This window comes from Danio rerio, chromosome 17 (assembly GCF_049306965.1).
Source record: "Danio rerio strain Tuebingen ecotype United States chromosome 17, GRCz12tu, whole genome shotgun sequence".
NCBI classification, from domain to species: domain Eukaryota; kingdom Metazoa; phylum Chordata; class Actinopteri; order Cypriniformes; family Danionidae; genus Danio; species Danio rerio.
In genome coordinates, this window is record NC_133192.1 from 13,472,664 (window position 1) to 13,492,415 (window position 19,752).

At 32.8% G+C, this 19,752-nt stretch overlaps 2 protein-coding genes across 4 annotated transcripts; both read left to right on the forward strand.

Moving 5' to 3' along the window:
* Positions 1 to 475: 475 nt before the first annotated feature.
* Positions 476 to 6,735, forward strand: pimr168 (Pim proto-oncogene, serine/threonine kinase, related 168). 2 transcript variants are annotated; one of them, XM_017351722.4, is made up of 8 exons: positions 476 to 2,754; positions 3,467 to 3,529; positions 3,630 to 3,724; positions 3,815 to 3,865; positions 4,380 to 4,758; positions 4,852 to 5,028; positions 5,381 to 5,469; positions 6,503 to 6,735. In XM_017351722.4, the coding sequence occupies exons 1-8, from the start codon at positions 2,088 to 2,090 to the stop codon at positions 6,512 to 6,514; spliced, it is 1,533 nt and encodes a 510-aa protein (XP_017207211.2). In that variant the 5' UTR covers positions 476 to 2,087; the 3' UTR covers positions 6,515 to 6,735. The 2 variants fall into 2 exon arrangements, with proteins under 2 accessions (XP_017207211.2, XP_073784317.1); XM_073928216.1 differs by having other exon boundaries at positions 5,381 to 5,631; positions 6,503 to 6,733.
* A 5,025-nt stretch (positions 6,736 to 11,760) lies between these two features.
* LOC110438035 (serine/threonine-protein kinase pim-2) lies at positions 11,761 to 18,056 on the forward strand. 2 transcript variants are annotated; one of them, XM_068214532.2, is made up of 8 exons: positions 11,761 to 14,042; positions 14,790 to 14,852; positions 14,955 to 15,049; positions 15,140 to 15,190; positions 15,704 to 16,082; positions 16,176 to 16,352; positions 16,705 to 16,793; positions 17,827 to 18,056. In XM_068214532.2, exons 1-8 carry the CDS (start codon positions 13,370 to 13,372, stop codon positions 17,836 to 17,838), a joined length of 1,539 nt encoding a protein of 512 aa, XP_068070633.1. In that variant the 5' UTR covers positions 11,761 to 13,369; the 3' UTR covers positions 17,839 to 18,056. The 2 variants fall into 2 exon arrangements, with proteins under 2 accessions (XP_068070633.1, XP_068070635.1); XM_068214534.2 differs by lacking the exon at positions 17,827 to 18,056 and having other exon boundaries at positions 11,767 to 14,042; positions 16,705 to 16,799.
* Positions 18,057 to 19,752: the final 1,696 nt, after the last annotated feature.

Here is a 19,752-nt window from a genome sequence, read left to right on the forward strand (position 1 = left end):
AGCGCCTCATAGAAAACAACGTCTTTTGAACACGATGTCTATTGGTGCTCTAGATCTGCCACTTTACTCTCGAATAAACTGATTGGTGCAATTATGCAATAACAATGGTTTGAACCGAGGTCAAATGTGTATTTAATATTTATTATTTCAATTTTATACGGATCAGAGTAAAAATATATTGTTTTGACCTCCTTCGGGATCAAACTTTAATTAACAATCCACCCCAAACCCCCCAGTAATTCACACCCTGATATACAGTGTACCTCGGTATATATATATATATATATATATATATATATATATATATATATATATATATATATATATATATATATATATATATATATATATATATATATATATTTACTACAGACTGTTAAAATAAATAAATAAATAAAATATATATATATATATATATATATATATATATATATATATATATATTTTTTTTTTTTTTTTTTTTTTTTTTACTCATATAGGAGTACAGCAACTAAATTTTAAATACAAACAACTTATATTAATCAAACTGACTAAAATATGAAGTTAAACTTTGAAAAACTGAAAAAAAAATGTAGTTGGAACATAATTAACTTATTTAAATAAGTTAAAGTAACATAAAACAATTGTAGTCAACAGTTGTTGTCATTTTGTTGTCTAATATGATGACATTTAAATAATAAGTATATAAGTGCTTGTGTGTCCTAAATATTTGTAATATTTCGAACTTTTGAGTCACAATATACAGCTATAAAAATAAAATTACATACAATTGCTGCTGATTTTGTTGATTTTGCTGCTGATTTAAGTAAAATTACCTGAAGCAACTCAATTCTTGAGATTTTTTGGAGATAACTCAATTTGTTCAATCCACTTAAATTTGTTACATTAACTTAGTCGATTGGTGTTGGGATGGCATGAATAAATAATGTGGAACCCTGCATTTGGGAATTAGAGATTCTCCATTTCTCTGGGTTTATTAGTTATGGGTTTGGGGAAGCTGTTATTAGTTTTATTCTATAAAGGACTGATACAATTTCTTCCAAATTTCAAATAAAAACATTGTCATTTAGAGCATTTTTAAGTTGGTCAAAATAACAAAAGTTTTTATTTGATGTGCTTAATGTGTCCTAAGCTTTTGATTTCTTAACTATAAATAAACTAAACTTTTATAAACACGTCTAAAACTTACTTCTACTTACATTTTAAATTGATTTATGCTAAAATGGCTACATAGTTATATTAAATTGAGAAGAAATTTGATCAGAACTGTGTAGAATGAAACAAAAACTTATGTTTTACTCAAGCTGAGATTTTTTTTCCATGTCTGTACATCAGAGTCTATTAAATAGACTTAGCAGTCAAAGCAAGACAAAGAAATACACATTTTCTTGGATATTTCCTTACAAAATGTCACATTTTGCAAGAATATTTCAGAGATTTGTAACAAAATGTGCAGTAAATCATAGAATTAAAGTTTTTCCACTGCTTCTTTGCTGAATTTAATTATTCATAATGTCATTAGAAATTGATAACCAAGAAATAAGAGTACGAAAATAAAGACACTCTGTTGGTTCACCTTGATAATTTGGACCTCACTAAAATGAATATACAAAAAAAGGGACGTATACATTCATATTTATGTATATGTATAATTTTTATCCTTACAAGTCACAAAAAGTGAGTCATTTTCTTCTTTTACCATTAATAACAACACAAACAGCAGCATGTATATGAGGCTGCTGCAATTTATTTGCCCAATATAATACAATTGTCATATTATTGACATCTGATGTACTCCTCCATGCAGATTTCTTAACAATTTTAGCCTGTAAGCAACCCTTTGCTGCATTTACAAACCACTATAAACACAAAACGGGATCCCATTCATTTCAAACTTGGAAAGATTAAAACATTTGAAAAATAACAACAGCCCAAAGCATTCCATATTAGAATTCTTAGAATGCGCCTGGATGACATCATCGCCTGACATTCTACTACTTGCTTTTGTGGGTTGTAGTTTTGGCATTTTGAGTTGCAGATTGATCGGTTTACTATTAACAGTTTGTTATTAGAAAACATTTGTCATCATGAAGTCTGATCACAGTCCCTGTGTACTACTCAAGTACACCCCCAACATGCCAGAGAACCATCTTCATGTTTCTAATGAGCCGCATGTTGAGGTTGGAAAGATAGGGAGAAAGAAGAAAAAGAGAATCTCCTGGAAGCTCCTCCATCGCAAAACTGGAAAATACGACCTTGTCCAGGCTGCGAAGGACTACCAGTATGAAGCTGAGGTAAATCAGAAAGTTTCTTGTCAGCCCACTGAAACACCCGTTGGGCCTGATGAGGTTACTGAAGGGAGAAAGGTAAAAAAGGGCTTCTGGAAGTGGCCAGTCTTCCATCGCAAAACTAGAACATACGACCTCGTCCAGGCCACGAAGGACCACCATGAAGCCATGTTAAATCAAAAAGTTTCTAGTCAGCCCATTGAAACACCCGTTGGGCTTGATGAGGTTGCTGAAGAGAGAAAGGAAAAAAGGGGCTTCTGGAAGTGGCCTGACTTCCTTTGCAAATCTAGAACATACGACCTCGTCCAGGCCACGAAGGACTACCATGAAGCCATGTTGAAGCAGAAAGTTTCTTGTCAGCCCATTGAAACAACCATTGGGCCTGATGAGGTTCCTGAAGCAAGAAAGGAAAAAAAGGGCTTCTGGAAGAGACTCACTCATCTCTTCACTTCGAAGTCTAGTAGAGGTAAAATCACACTCACAAGTGGTTATGATACAAGTATTGTTTAACAGCCAAAAATCTAATCAAGTAATAATTTATAACTGGTCTTGTGTATACCATTTCAATGTATTAATGTCATTGGCCCATGAACAATTCCTGCTTGATGTCAAACTATTTCATAACCTTAACAAAAGGCAAATCCAATCATAACTTAACGTTAAAACAGCCATCACAGCAATATTTATCAATATGTGGACATTTTTGTAGTCTCGGAAGCTGTGGAAATTAAAAATGTAAAACAGGATATATGTTAGAACCACTGTTAATGTTTACATCCCTCAAAATAGAAATGTGATATATGAAAATATATGCAAATTACAAATATGACATACAAGTTAATCATAGCCATATATGTTAAATGATTGCAAAAATGGTCGTTTATGTATGTTTTTTCAACCATTTGCATCATAAATATGTACATATGTACAAAAATAAGTAGCAAAAAATAAGCAAATATGTAATATGTACAAATATATTTGCTATAATTATATTTGTATGTGTTTATTTGTGGCTACACACACACACACACAGTATATCAAATTTACATATATCAGATTTCTGTGTGGGATGAAATTAAAATAAGTCTCTATATGTGACTTTACATTCATAGACTAATTAAAAAATCTGTATTATATAAAGTGCTATTTACATAACGGTGACTTGATTCATATTACAGCTTCTGCTTTAGAGGACCATGTCCCTGCTGCTGAGCAGCTAGAGGAGGACGTCACAGAAAATGGTAAGATAAGAATTGTTATTAGTATTACAAACGTGAAAAAAAAAAAATATATATCTAAAATTGTACATCATACTGACTACAGTTGTTTATTTATTACCAGACATCATTTTAAGGCAATACAAAATTGGTGACAAGCTGGGCAAAGGTGGATTCGGCTCAGTCTACAAAGCCACACGCCGCAGGGATGGACTTGAGGTGCTTTCACTAACAGAACATTTCTTTATCATTGCTTTATTTAAAACTTCTACCACATGCTAACTGCTAATTCTTTGCTTTATTGATCAGGTTGCTGTGAAATATACTGTAAAGTCACCGATGATGAAGGAAATGAAGGTGGTGAGTAGTCCAGAAACAGTTCAATGTCATGATTTGATTTGATTCTAGATTTGATTTTCTTAGCATGGGACAAAATGGGATTGAATACATTATATAGTAAATGAAAACATGTCCTTTTAGTAAGTACGTAAACAAGTAAAGTAAGGCTTTTGTGTTGCTGTGTGCTTTCCATTTGAAATTAGAGGTAACCACTGTAATTGAATCATGATCTAAACAAGGATGACAGCACACATGAAGAACGAGCAGCTTACATTCAAACTAGACTTTATTGTGTAGAAATTAAAACAGAAGTGAAAACAAAATGGTTTTGTGAAACTATTGGCCTACTACATAAAACATCTGAAGAAAAAAAAAAGTAGATCAGCTAAAGACTCCATTTACAACTGTATTTAGATAAATCCACTTGATTAGTTTGTTTCAGAGCCTTATATGTATGCTAATGTCAGATTACTATTGAGTTTTCATTAAGAGAGCTTTAGGAAACCATCTAATTGTCATCATTTCTCTCCTTTAGCCTGGTTATGTAAAACCCCTCCCTACAGAAATTGCCCTGGCAATCATGGCCAACAATGGTCCCTACGTCCCCGAGATAATCAAACTCATAGACTGGGAGGACAACGATGACCACTACATTATAATCATGGAGCGACCCACACCTTGTATGGACTTGCTTCGCTTCTTAAACCACAAGAACAAACCTCTTGATGAGAAGATGGGACGCCATATAATGTGGCAGGCCATTCATGCTGCGAGCGTTTGCTTTGATCGCGGTGTCTTCCATCGGGACATAAAACTTGAAAACCTCCTGGTGAATCCAGACACTTTGGAGGTAAAGCTAATAGACTTCGGCTGTGGTTCGACCGTAAAGAGATCCGGCTACAAAGTCTTCTGTGGTAAGTGTCATGAACTTTGTTGTCATAAAAACCACACACTGAAGATTCTGTTTAAATATATAAACCATTGGATGATATCTTTTTTTTTTCTAGGCACAAGAGAATATTTCCCTCCGGAGTATGAAATGTATGGCAGGTACCATGCACAGCCGGCGACTGTTTGGTCTCTAGGGATCGTCCTGTTTGCAATGATGTGTGGGGCTTTACCTAGTATCTCCGACCACTCCTTGATCAGGAACTATCGTTGGACTAGCCCTGATCTGTCAAAAGGTGAGAGCTTCATCAAAGTGTAAAGAGAGCAGGTCTTATAACTATTTTTGACGTACGAGCGAGTGCAACCATTGTAATCTATCTGATAATGTAATGTAATCTGATTTTAAGACGTTATAAACTGCTTGCTATGCTGGTTAATGTTGCACACCGACATCGTCTTATTATATCATTCTACTTTTTATGTACAGTCATGAACACGCTTGTTTGTAGAGCGAGCAGTTTGACTGTTAATGATTCCTAGTCATTTCTCCCGTATGCAACTAAATAGGAAATACTAAGGCACTTCGGCATTGTAGAATAAGGTCTATAAACTATTAACCTTAAACATCCCATTCTTCTTTCTGCACAGAATGCTGCCGGATGATCTGCGGTTGTCTGCAGCCAGACCCAGATGAGAGACTCGCTCTGCAGCAGATGCATCTCCATAACTGGTTTAAGGTATGAAGCCTTTTCATTTTTGTTGATCATCTTAAGCAGAGGTGTCCAAACTAGAGTCGGCATGCCAAAGTTGGCCCCTTGGTAACTTGATTTGCCCTTTGATTTCGCCCAACATCCCATCAGAGAAGAGAGTGAGAATGACAACAAAAACGCAAACTAAAAGTAAATGATTCGATTAAATGTTATATTAAATATAAATAGTCACTCAATAAATAGAGGAACACATCGGTGATGCACATCAAGGCAAAAAACAGGTGCAGCTTGACTAGTGTAACTCCATTTGGTTATAAATAGGATTGTTTTTACTGTACGAATATATACTGCATTAGTTAGTATAAATCAATGCTCTCTAGTTTTGTTTAAATGTTGAATGACTTAGGAAATCACCAATAGCAACTTTAATGTAATGAGTTTTGTATACTTTGGTCCAACAAGCTCAATCAAGACTGGTTTTTGGCCCTTCATGAAAAAAGTTTGGACACCGCTGATCTTAAGTCTTAAAGCATTACCTTACCCCACAAAATAGAAAATTCTGTTATTAATTACTCACCCTCATGTCGTTCCAACCCACTGAGACTTTCATCTTCAGAACACAAATTAAGATATCAGGAGAGCTCAACCCCGTTCCTGGAGATCTACCTTCCTGCAGATTTCAGTTGCAACTCATATCAAACACACCTGCCTGTAATTATCAAGTGTTGTTCAGGTACTAATTAATTGCTTCAGGTGTGCTTGATCAGAGTTGGAGCTGAACTCTGGAGGAAGGTAGATCTCCAGGAACACGGTTGAGCACCTCTGTCTTAAATAAAAAAAAAGAAATTTTTTAAAACAATGGATGTGACTTTTACTCTAATCATATAAGGGTCCAAGAACATATTTGTAAGCCTACAAAAAAATACAGAAGATAAGCAAAAGTCTCAGGGGATTGGAATGAGTGATTAAAAGCGGGGTTTTCATTTGTGGGTGTACTAAACCTTTAAACTGTGTACAAAATGTAATGCATTTAGACAAATAACACTGATTTATGTTTCAGGTCATGGAGTAAGAGAGGAGAAACAACTCGGCGACCCCAGCACACCTGAGGACTGCTGAATTGAATTGCTCTTTGTATTGTATTGTTGCCTTGTCAACTTCTTTAATAATGCAGGGCAAATGAATGTATTGTTATTATTATATTATTATTATACACATATGCAAATGCACTATATATGTCATGTGTGTGTCTTTTATACTGGTGAATTATTAAACATTATAAAATCAACATCATTTCCTTGTTTTTATTTATTGTGACCAGTTACTGATTGTACAATGATTTCATACTTTTTTCTTACAGGTTTCACCTTTTTAAAAGACTTTTTAAGACATTTTAAGACCATTTTGAATGAAATTTTAGACTCATAAAGCGCTAAAGACTAAGGGTTTTTTTCAAATTACCCAGATGGAAAAAATATTTATTTGACCTCTCTCTCTCAAAAAATAAATAAATAAATAAATAAAAATGTAATACTAATAATACATTATTAATGAACAATTAAAATATTTTAGATTTTATTTCTTAGCTAAATATTTTAAATAATGTGTAAAAAAACAAGCAAGCTCTACTTGTATCCATACAGTTTTTTCCCCAACATAAACTTCTATAAAACTTTTAAACTTCCTTATGTCTATAGCTGTATATTTTGACTATCAACTTTCTTCCCCTTTCTGATGCTCGGTTTGAACTGCAGCAGTCCATCTGGGCCATGTCTGCATGCCTAAATGCATTGAGTTGCTGCCATGTGATTGGGTGATCAGAAATTCGTGTTAACGAGCAGTTGGACAGGTGTACCTAATAAAGTGGCCGGTGAGTGTATGTAGGACACACAAACACTTATAGACTTAATATTTGACTGTCATCACTTCAGACAACCAAATGATGTTTGCTAAAATAATACACTTTAAAAACTTGACAAAAAAAGAATACATTTTTTTTATTTAGTTAATCATGTTACAAATACATTTTTAAACTCATTTTATAAAGTTAGTCAGGTTTCAACTAAATATTTTGAGTTCAACAAAGTTTCACTTTGTAACAATTTTAGTCAGTTTGAGTTGAGATGACAAGAAAAGTTCAATTGATTCAACTGAAAAACTTTCAAGCAGCAAAAATCATGACCCATAGATGTTAGAAATGCAATAGATTTAAGAGCTAATACATTTTTTGAGTGAACAATTTTATGTTCATTATCTTCTATTATTTTAACTTAAGATTTGGAACAAATACCCAAATTGAATGTTCCAAAATATACAAGAATAGGCTCAGAAACAAGCTTTCCCTAAATATATGTTAGTCTTAAGTGTTCTACAGAGTGCAAAATGCCAGAAGTGCACGTAGGATGTCACTAGCAGAAATCAGCCATACATGTTCTTTTGAGTGCCCTTAAGTGTTCAAAACACTGCCAACAGTGATCTTCCCTCTCAAAGGTGATGATGAAGATGAAAAATACAGTTATGATCACTTTTAAATGAACATGCTGTGATTTAATTTGTCAAAGATAAGGCTATTGTGTGCGATATACCACATGACGAATGCTAGGAGGAGCTGATTTATAATGTAAAGCATATATATATATATATATATATATATATATATATATATATATATATATATATATATATATATATATATATATATATATATATATATATATAATATAAACACCCAAATAACACTCAAACAACACTCGTGCAAACATACAAAATAAAATTCACGAATCAGGTTATTACAAGATTCCTGCTCCCTACTGGACATAAGTGTGTATCGTGACCCATGACGAATGATGACACCAATAATAAAACAAACATAAAAAACTAATATTAAACAAACATATTTTATTCCAAATAATTACTTATGCAACCTTATATTTATTAAACCCATAGCTTTCTAATAATTTAATTGCATAATAAACCTTTCATTTGCTGGAGCATTCCTTAGCATTATCTTTTTATATTTTTTATGATTACCATAATCTATTTTCATTATTAAACAGATGTAATTCCTCGATTACTTGCATTATTTCTGTTTCCTAAGCTTTGCAATAACATAGATTGATGACAAATAATGATCTTGTTCATTTATGCTCAAAGGACTTTTAAGTTGAAATTGACCTACTTCCTTTTAATGTGAAATAACTTCCGTTTGCACTGAGAATTCATGCATTTACTCATATGAAATCACTTGCATATATGTATATACACAACTAGCTGTATATATGATTGTGAATTTTATTTTGTATGGTTGCGTGAGTGTTACTTGGGTGTTTATGCACACATCTAGTTTACATTAATATGTGAGAGTTTATGGTGGGTGCATATGCACTGATCAAGTTTATATGTATATGCGAGTACAGGTGTGTTTGCATGCTGAAGTTTATATGTATGTGCGTGTGTTAATGTGGGTGTTTATGCAAGGATTGAGTTTATATGTACAGTATGTGCGTGTGTATGTGGGTGTATGCACGCGTGAAGTTTTTATGTATCTGCGCAAGTTTCATATATGTTGTTTTGAACATTCCAATAGTGTAGGTGTATATGCACGTGTTTTATGAGTGTGTTGATAAGCGAAGTTTGATTTAAATTCTACACAGCGCCTCATAGAAAACAACGTCTTTTGAACACAATGTCTATTGGTGCTCTAGATCTGCCACTTTACTCTCGAAAAAACTGATTGGTGCAATTATGCAATAACAATGGTTTGAACCGAGGTCAAATGTGTATTTAATATTTATTATTTCAATTTTATACGGATCAGAGTAAAAATATATTGATTTGACCTCCTTCGGGATCAAACGTTAATTAACAATCCACCCCAAACCCCCCAGTAATTTGCACCCTGATATACAGTGTACCTCGGTATATATATATTTACTACAGACTGTTTTTTTTTTTTTTTTTTTAGAATATGCAAAAATCATACAAATACAAGAAAACATCAACAGATAACAAATAAAAAGCAACAAAACAAAAACAACAAAAACATCAACAATATAGTCAGGTACTGGTATGTGCGTGAGTGTGTGCGTGTGAGTGTGTGTATGCATGTAAAGGTAACTTGGTGGACAGGTCAGAGTACATACATTAGGAACAATAACAGTCAATAAATGAAGCAAGTGTCACAGATATAGATAAAACATATAGAAAGAAACCAGTCAGAGGTAGGGAGTAACAACAATGCTTATTAATGTATGATAGTAAATATGCGAGTAAAAAAAGAGAAAGGACAACAGTAATAACTGACAACAATAATAATAAATCACAAGTGCTACACCAACTACTTCTACAGAAAGTTACTTATATTACAACTACTAATGCTTCTACTACAGCCACAACCGCGACTACTACTACAACAATGTCTACTAATACTGATACTACTACAACGACTACCACTACTGATACTACTATAGCGTTTGCTACAATTAATACAACAATGTCTACTGCGACTACTACTACTACTATTACTACTACTACTACTACTACTACTACAATCACTTCTACTACATCTACATCAACAACATCTACTACTGATATTACTACACCAACAACGAATACTACTACTACTACTGTAACCACCACACCATTACTACTTCTGCTACTACTATACCAATGACATCTACTACTACATGAACTACAACTTCTATAATCTTCGAAACAATTACTCAACAATCGATACTATTACAATGACTACTACTTCAACTACTACTACTACAACTACTACCGTTACAACTACAACAACTGCAACCTTACTAATGATAATGGTATAAATACTTGTAATAATGATAATGAAAAGATAACAAGACAAGTCAGAACATTAATAATAATAATGATAACAAAAAATAAAAGTAATACCATTTATGACAAAGATGTCGAGGAAAGGGGAGGATGGGAAATCAGGGAGAGGACAAGTAATAATAATAATAATAATAATAATAATAATAACAATAATAATATTAATAAATAATAATAATAGTAGTAAGTAGAAGGGGAAAGAGAGGAAAAGAGAAAATAAACTAATAATGACAAACAAAAATTAATAAAATAATAATAAAAAGTCGAAGAAAAAGAAAAGAAACAAAAAGAGTGAAAAATAAAATAAATAAAGTTCAGCAAACAAAGCAATGGGAATAAAAAAAATTAATAATAATAAAAACTAACTAAATAAAAAAGAAAACACTATATCAATGCTAATTATGAATTATACAAACCCACATGGAAGAATAATATTAAAGATATGTATGATAGATTATTAACTTGATAACTATAATATACTCATGTTGGTAATAATAATAATAATACTAATAATAATGATAATAATAAAAAGAACAACAGCTGTAACAATAAATTGAGGAGGTTGTAGTTGTGTGATGAGCATTGAGGTATAAAGTGTTTGTCAGTTGCTTTGTGATGCATTAAAAAAAGTGTAACGTGTGGCATGGATCAGTCCAGTTCAGTGCCCAGGCTGCCATGCCTATGTTACACTTTACCCTGTGAATTTAGTACATGTAAGTAGTTTTTTTTTCTCTCTCTCTCTCTTTTTTTTCCTTTCCTCCTCTTCTCTTTCTAGCCCTTTTTTTTTTTTTATTTATCTGTTGTTGGACTGGTCAGGAAAAGTACTGGTATATAAAAATTAATAATAATAATAATAATTTATGTATAATAATAATAATAAATAGAAAACAAATATTATAAATAATAATAATAATAAAATGAATAAATAACATTGATAGAGACAGAAAAGGGGAACAAATAGAACAAAAGGGAAAGTAAAGAAGTATATAAAGACCGAATTATGATTCTTTTATTTTGATTGTTTACATTATACTTTTTTTTCCAATTGATTTATTAATTTTAAATTAAATTTTAAATTAATTTTTTTTATTTTTTCTTCCTCCTTATCTCTACCTGACCTCCTCTCTCCCCTCCCCTCTTGTTTATGTACTGATGAAGGTGTTGTTAGGGAATGGCTTCAGGCAAAGAGGATCTTCAATGGAGATGTATTCTGTTAATAAGTTTTTCCAGTATGAGATGTGAATGGTATTTCTTGATTTCCAGTTCATGAGGATAGTTTTCTTTGCGATAGTTAGAGCCACCAGCAGAAACTGACCATTTGTATTATTTACATTGATTGTGGATATGTCACCTAATATGCAAAGGGATACTACAGACTGTAAAAAAAAAAAAAAAAAAAAAAAAAATATATATATATATATATATATATATATATATATATATATATATATATATATTTACTCATATAGGAGTACAGCAACTAAATTTTAAATACAAACAACTTATATTAATCAAACTGACTAAAATATGAAGTTAAACTTTGAAAAACTGAAAAAAAATGTAGTTGGAACATAATTAACTTATTTAAATAAGTTAAAGTAACATAAAACAATTGTAGTCAACAGTTGTAGTCATTTTGTTGTCTAATATGATGACATTCAAATAATAAGTATATAAGTGCTTGTGTGCCCTAAATATTTGTAATATTTCGTACTTTTGAGTCACAATATACAGCTATAAAAATAAAATTACATAAAATTGCTGCTGATTTTGTTGATTTTGCTGCTGATTTAAGTAAAATTAGCAACTCAATTCTTGAGATTTTTTGGAGATAACTCAATTTGTTCAATCCACTTAAATTTGTTACATTAACTTAGTCGATTGGTGTTGGGATGGCATGAATAAATTATGTGGAACCCTGCATTTGGGAATTAGAGATTCTCCATTTCTCTGGGTTTATTAGTTATGGGTTTGGGGAAGCTGTTTTTAGTTTTATTCTATAAAGGACTGATACAATTTCTTCCAAATTTCAAATAAAAACATTGTCATTTAGAGCATTTTTAAGTTGGTTAAAATAACAAAAGTTTTTATTTGATGTGCTTAATGTGTCCTAAGCTATTGATTTCTTAACTTTAAATAAACTAAACTTTTATAAACACGTCTAAAACTTACTTCTACTTACATTTTAAATTGATTTATGCTAAAATGGCTACATATTTATATTAAATTGAGAAGAAATTTGATCAGAACTGTGTAGAATGAAACAAAAACTTATGTTTTACTCAAGCTGAGATTTTTTTTCCCATGCCTGTACATCAGAGTCTATTAAATAGACTTAGCAGTCAAAGCAAGACAAAGCCATACACATTTTCTTGGATATTTCCTTACATAATGTCACATTTTGCAAGAATATTTCAGAGATTTGTAACAAAATGTGCAGTAAATCAAAGAATTAAAGTTTTTCCACTGCTTCTTTGCTGAATTTAATTATTCATAATGTCATTAGAAATTGATAACCAAGAAATAAGAGTACGAAAATAAAGACACTCTGTTGGTTCACCTTAATAATTTGGACCTCACTAAAAATGAATATACAAAAAAGGGACGTATACATTCATATTTATGTATATGTATAATTTTTATCCTTACAAGTCACAAAAAGTGAGTAATTTTCTTCTTTTACCATTAATAACAACACAAACAGCAGCATGTATATGAGGCTGCTGCAATTTATTTGCCCAATATAATACAATTGTCACATTATTGTCATCTGATGTACTCCTCCATGCAGATTTCTTAACAATTTTAGCCTGTAAGCAACCCTTTGCTGCATTTACAAACCACTATAAACACAAAACAGCTAAGTATCACATTCATTTCAAACTTGGAAAGATTAAAACATTTGAAAAATAACAACAGCCCAAAGCATTCCATATTAGAATTCTTAGAATGCGCCTGGATGACATCATCGCCTGACATTCTACTACTTGCTTTTGTGGGTTGTAGTTTTGGCATTTTGAGTTGCAGATTGATCGGTTTACTATTAACAGTTTGTTATTAGAAAACATTTGTCATCATGAAGTCTGATCACAGTCCCTGTGTACTACTCAAGTACACCCCCAACATGCCAGAGAACCATCTTCATGTTTCTAATGAGCCGCATGTTGAGGTTGGAAAGATAGGGAGAAGGGAGAAAAAGAGAATCTCCTGGAAGTGGCCAGTCCTCCACCGCAAAACTGGAAAATACGACCTTGTCCAGGCTGCGAAGGACTACCAGTATGAAGCTGAGGTAAATCAGAAAGTTTCTTGTCAGCCCACTGAAACACCCGTTGGGCCTGATGAGGTTACTGAAGGGAGAAAGGTAAAAAAGGGCTTCTGGAAGTGGCCAGTCTTCCATCGCAAAACTAGAACATACGACCTCGTCCAGGCCACGAAGGACCACCATGAAGCCATTTTAAATCAAAAAGTTTCTAGTCAGCCCATTGAAACACCCGTTGGGCTTGATGAGGTTGCTGAAGCGAGAAAGGAAAAAAAGGGCTTCTGGAAGTGGCCTGACTTCCTTTGCAAATCTAGAACATACGACCTCGTCCAGGCCACGAAGGACTACCATGAAGCCATGTTGAAGCAGAAAGTTTCATGTCAGCCCATTGAAACAACCATTGGGCCTGATGAGGTTCCTGAAGCAAGAAAGGAAAAAAAGGGCTTCTGGAAGAGACTCACTCATCTCTTCACTTCGAAGTCTAGTAGAGGTAAAATCACACTCACAAGTGGTTATGATACAAGTATTGTTTAACAGCCAAAAATCTAATCAAGTAATAATTTATAACTGGTCTTGTATAAACTATTTCAATATATTAATGTCATTGGCCCATGAACAATTCCTGCTTGATGTCAAACTATTTCATAACCTTAACAAAAGGCAAATCCAATCATAACTTAACGTTAAAACAGCCATCACAGCAATATTTATCAATATGTGGACATTTTTGTAGTCTCGGAAGCTGTGGAAATTAAAAATGTAAAACAGGATATATGTTAGAACCACTGTTAATGTTTACATCCCTCAAAATGGTCTATAGAAATGTGATATATGGAAGTTTATGCAAATTACAAATATGACATACAAGTTAATCATAGCCATATATGTTAAATGATTGCAAAAAATGGTCGTTTATGTATGTTTTTTTAACCATTTGCATTATAAATACGTACATATGTACAAAAATAAGTAGCAAAAAATAAGCAAATATGTAATATGTACAAATATATTTGCTATAATTATATTTGTATGTGTTTATTTGTGGCTACACACACACACACAGTATATCAAATTTACATATATCAGATTTCTGTGTGGGATGAAATTAAAATAAGTCTCTATATGTGACTTTATCTTCATAGACTAATTAAAAAATTAATTAATTAAATAATTAAAAAAAAAAATCTGTATTATATAAAGTGCTATTTACATAACGGTGACTTGATTCATATTACAGCTTCTGCTTTAGAGGACCATGTCCCTGCTGCTGAGCAGCTAGAGGAGGACGTCACAGAAAATGGTAAGATAAGAATTGTTATTAGTATTACAAACGTGAAAAAAAAAAATAATATATATCTAAAATTGTACATCATACTGACTACAGTTGTTTATTTATTACCAGACATCATTTTAAGGCAATACAAAATTGGTGACAAGCTGGGCAAAGGTGGATTCGGCTCAGTCTACAAAGCCACACGCCGCAGGGATGGACTTGAGGTGCTTTCACTAACAGAACATTTCTTTATCATTGCTTTATTTAAAACTTCTACCACATGCTAACTGCTAACTCTTTGCTTTATTGATCAGGTTGCTGTGAAATATGCTGTAAAGTCACCAATGATGAAGGAAATCAAGGTGGTGAGTAGTCCAGAAACAGTTCAATGTCATGATTTGATTTGATTCTAGATTTGATTTTCTTAGCATGGGACAAAATGGGATTGAAGACATTATATAGTAAATGAAAACATGTCCTTTTAGTAAGTACGTAAACAAGTAAAGTAAGGCTTTTGTGTTGCTGTGTGCTTTCCATTTGAAATTAGAGGTAACCACTGTAATTGAATCATGATCTAAACAAGGATGACAGCACACATGAAGATTGAGCAGCTTACATTTAAACTAGACTTTATTGTGTAGAAAATAAAACAGAAGTGAAAACAAAATGGTTTTGTGAAACTATTGGCCTACTACATAAAACATCTGAAGAAAAAAAAAGTAGATCAGCTAAAGACTCCATTTACAACTGTATTTAGATAAATCCACTTGATTAGTTTGTTTCAGAGCCCTATATGTATGCTAATGTCAGATTACTATTGAGTTTTCATTAAGAGAGCTTTAGGAAACCATGTAATTGTCATCATTTCTCTCCTTTAGCCTGGTTATGTCAAACCCCTCCCTACAGAAATTGCCCTGGCAATCATGGCCAACAATGGTCCCTATGTCCCCGAGATAATCAAACTCATAGACTGGGAGGACAACGATGACCACTACATTATAATCATGGAGCGACCCACACCTTGTATGGACTTGCTTCGCTTCTTAAACCACAAGAACAAACCTCTTGATGAGAAGATGGGACGCCATATAATGTGGCAGGCCATTCATGCTGCGAGCGTTTGCTTTGATCGCGGTGTCTTCCATCGGGACATAAAACTTGAAAACCTCCTGGTGAATCCAGACACTTTGGAGGTAAAGCTAATAGACTTTGGCTGTGGTTCGACCGTAAAGAGATCCGGCTACAAAGTCTTCTGTGGTAAGTGTTATGAACTTTGTTGTCATAAAAACCACACACTGAAGATTCTGTTTAAATATATAAACCATTGGATGATATCTTTTTTTTTTCTAGGCACAAGAGAATATTTCCCTCCGGAGTATGAAATGTATGGCAGGTACCATGCACAGCCGGCGACTGTTTGGTCTCTAGGGATCGTCCTGTTTGCAATGATGTGTGGGGCTTTACCTAGTATCTCCGACCACTCCTTGATCAGGAACTATCGTTGGACTAGCCCTGATCTGTCAAAAGGTGAGAGCTTCATCAAAGTGTAAAGAGAGCAGGTCTTATAACTATTTTTGACGTACGAGCGAGTGCAACCATTGTAATCTATCTGATAATGTAATGTAATCTGATTTTAAGACGTTATAAACTGCTTGCTATGCTGGTTAATGTTGCACACCGACATCGTCTTATTATATCATTCTACTTTTTATGTACAGTCATGAACACGCTTGTTTGTAGAGCGAGCAGTTTGACTGTTAATGATTCCTAGTCATTTCTCCCGTATGCAACTAAATAGGAAATACTAAGGCACTTCGGCATTGTAGAATAAGGTCTATAAACTATTAACCTTAAACATCCCATTCTTCTTTCTGCACAGAATGCTGCCGGATGATCTGCGGTTGTCTGCAGCCAGACCCAGATGAGAGACTCGCTCTGCAGCAGCTGCATCTCCATAACTGGTTTAAGGTATGAAGCCTTTTCATTTTTGTTGATCATCTTAAGCAGAGGTGTCCAAACTAGAGTCGGCATGCCAAAGTTGGCCCCTTGGTAACTTGATTTGCCCTTTGATTTCGCCCAACATCCCATCTGAGAAGAGAGTGAGAATGACAACAAAAACGCAAACTAAAAGTAAATGATTCGATTAAATGTTATATTAAATATAAATAGTCACTCAATAAATAGAGGAACACATCGGTGATGCACATCAAGGCAAAAAACAGGTGCAGCTTGACTAGTGTAACTCCATTTGGTTATAAATAGGATTGTTTTTACTGTACGAATATATACTGCATTAGTTAATATAAATCAATGCTCTCTAGTTTTGTTTAAATGTTGAATGACTTAGGAAATCACCAATAGCAACTTTAATGTAATGAGTTTTGTATACTTTGGTCCAACAAGCTCAATCAAGACTGGTTTTTGGCCCTTCATGAAAAAAGTTTGGACACCGCTGATCTTAAGTCTTAAAGCATTACCTTACCCCACAAAATAGAAAATTCTGTTATTAATTACTCACCCTCATGTTGTTCCAACCCACTGAGACTTTCATCTTCAGAACACAAATTAAGATATCAGGAAAGCTCAACCCCGTTCCTGGAGATCTACCTTCCTGCAGATTTCAGTTGCAACTCATATCAAACACACCTGCCTGTAATTATCAAGTGTTGTTTAGGTACTAATTAATTGCTTCAGGTGTGCTTGATCAGAGTTGGAGCTGAACTCTGTAGGAAGGTAGATCTCCAGGAACACGGTTGAGCACCTCTGTCTTAAATAAAAAAAAAGAAATTTTTTAAAACAATGGATGTGACTTTTACTCTAATCATATAAGGGTCCAAGAACATATTTGTAAGCCTACAAAAAAATACAGAAGATAAGCAAAAGTCTCAGGGGATTGGAATGAGTGATTAAAAGCGGGGTTTTCATTTGTGGGTGTACTAAACCTTTAAACTGTGTCCAAAATGTAATGCATTTAAACAAATAACACTGATTTATGTTTCAGGTCATGGAGTAAGAGAGGAGAAACAACTCGGCGATCCCAGCACACCTGAGGACTGCTGAATTGAATTGCTCTTTGTATTTTATTGTTGCCTTGTCAACTTCTTTAATAATGCAGGGCAAATGAATGTATTGTTATTATATTATTATTATACACATATGTAAATGCACTATATATGTCATGTGTGTGTCTTTTATACTGGTGAATTATTAAACATTATAAAATCAACATCATTTCCTTGTTTTTATTTATTATGTGACCAGTTACTGATTGTACACTGATTTCATACTTTTTTCTTACAGGTTTCACCTTTTTAAAAGACTTTTTAAGACATTTTAAGACCATTTTGAATGAAATTTTAGACTCATAAAGTGCTAAAGACTAAGGTTTTTTTTCAAATTACCCAGATGGAAAAAATATTTATTTGACCTCTCTCTCAAAAAAAAAAAAATAAATAAATAAAATAAAATAAAAATGTAATACTAATAATACATTATTAATGAACAATTAAAATATTTTAGATTTTATTTCTTAGCTAAATATTTTAAATAATTTGTAAAAAACAAGCCAGCTCTACTTGTATCCATACAGTTTTTTCCCCAACATAAACTTCTATAAAACTTCTAAACTTCCTTATGTCTATAGCTGTATATTTTGACTATCAACTTTCTTCCCCTTTCTGATGCTCGGTTTGAACGGCAGCAGTCCGTCTGGGCCATGTCTGCATGCCTAAATGCATTGAGTTGCTGCCATGATTGGGTGATCAGAAATTCGTGTTAACGAGCAGTTGGACAGGTGTACCTAATAAAGTGGCCGGTGAGTGTATGTAGGACACACAAACACTTATAGACTTAATATTTGACTGTCATCACTTCAGACAACCAAATGATGTTTGCTAAAATAATACACTTTAAAAACTTGACAAAAAAAAGAATAATTTTTTTTATTTAGTTAATCATGTTACAAATACATTTTTAAACTCATTTTATAAAGTTAGTCAGGTTTCAACTAAATATTTTGAGTTCAACAAAGTTTAACTTTGTAACAATTTTAGTCAGTTTGAGTTGAGATGACTAGAAAAGTTCAATTGATTCAACTGAAAAACTTTCAAGCAGCAAAAATTATGACCCATAGATGTTAGAAATGCAATAGATTTAAGAGCTAATTAATAGTTTGAGTGAACAATTTTATGTTCACTATTTTCTATTATTTTAACTTAAGATTTGGAACAAATACCCAAATTGAATGTTCCAAAATATACAAGAATAGGCTCAGAAACAAGCTTTCCCTAAATATATGTTAGTCTTAAGTGTTCTACAGACAGCAAAATGCCAGAAGTGCACGTGGGATGTCACTGGCAGAAATCAGCCATACATGTTCTTTTGAGTGCCCTTAAGTGTTCAAAACACTGCCAACAGTGATCTTCCCTCTCAAAGGTGATGATGAAGATGAAAAATACAGTTATGATCACTTTTAAATGAACATGCTGTGATTTAATTTGTCAAAGATAAGGCTATTGTGTGCGATATACCACATGACGAATGCTAGGAGGAGCTGATTTATAATGTAAAGCATATATATATATATATATATATATATATATATATATATATATATATATATATATATATATATATATATATATATAATATAAACACCCAAATAACACTCAAATAACACTCGCGCAAACATACAAAATAAAATTCACGAATCAGGTTATTACAAGATTCCTGCTCCCTACTGGACATAAGTGTGTATCGTAACCCATGACGAATGATGACACCAATAATAAAACAAACATAAAAAACTAATATTAAACAAACAGTATTTATTCCAAATAATTACTTATGCAACCTTATATTTATTAAACCCATAGCTTTCTAATAATTTAATTGCATAATAAACCTTTCATTTTGCTGGAGCATTCCT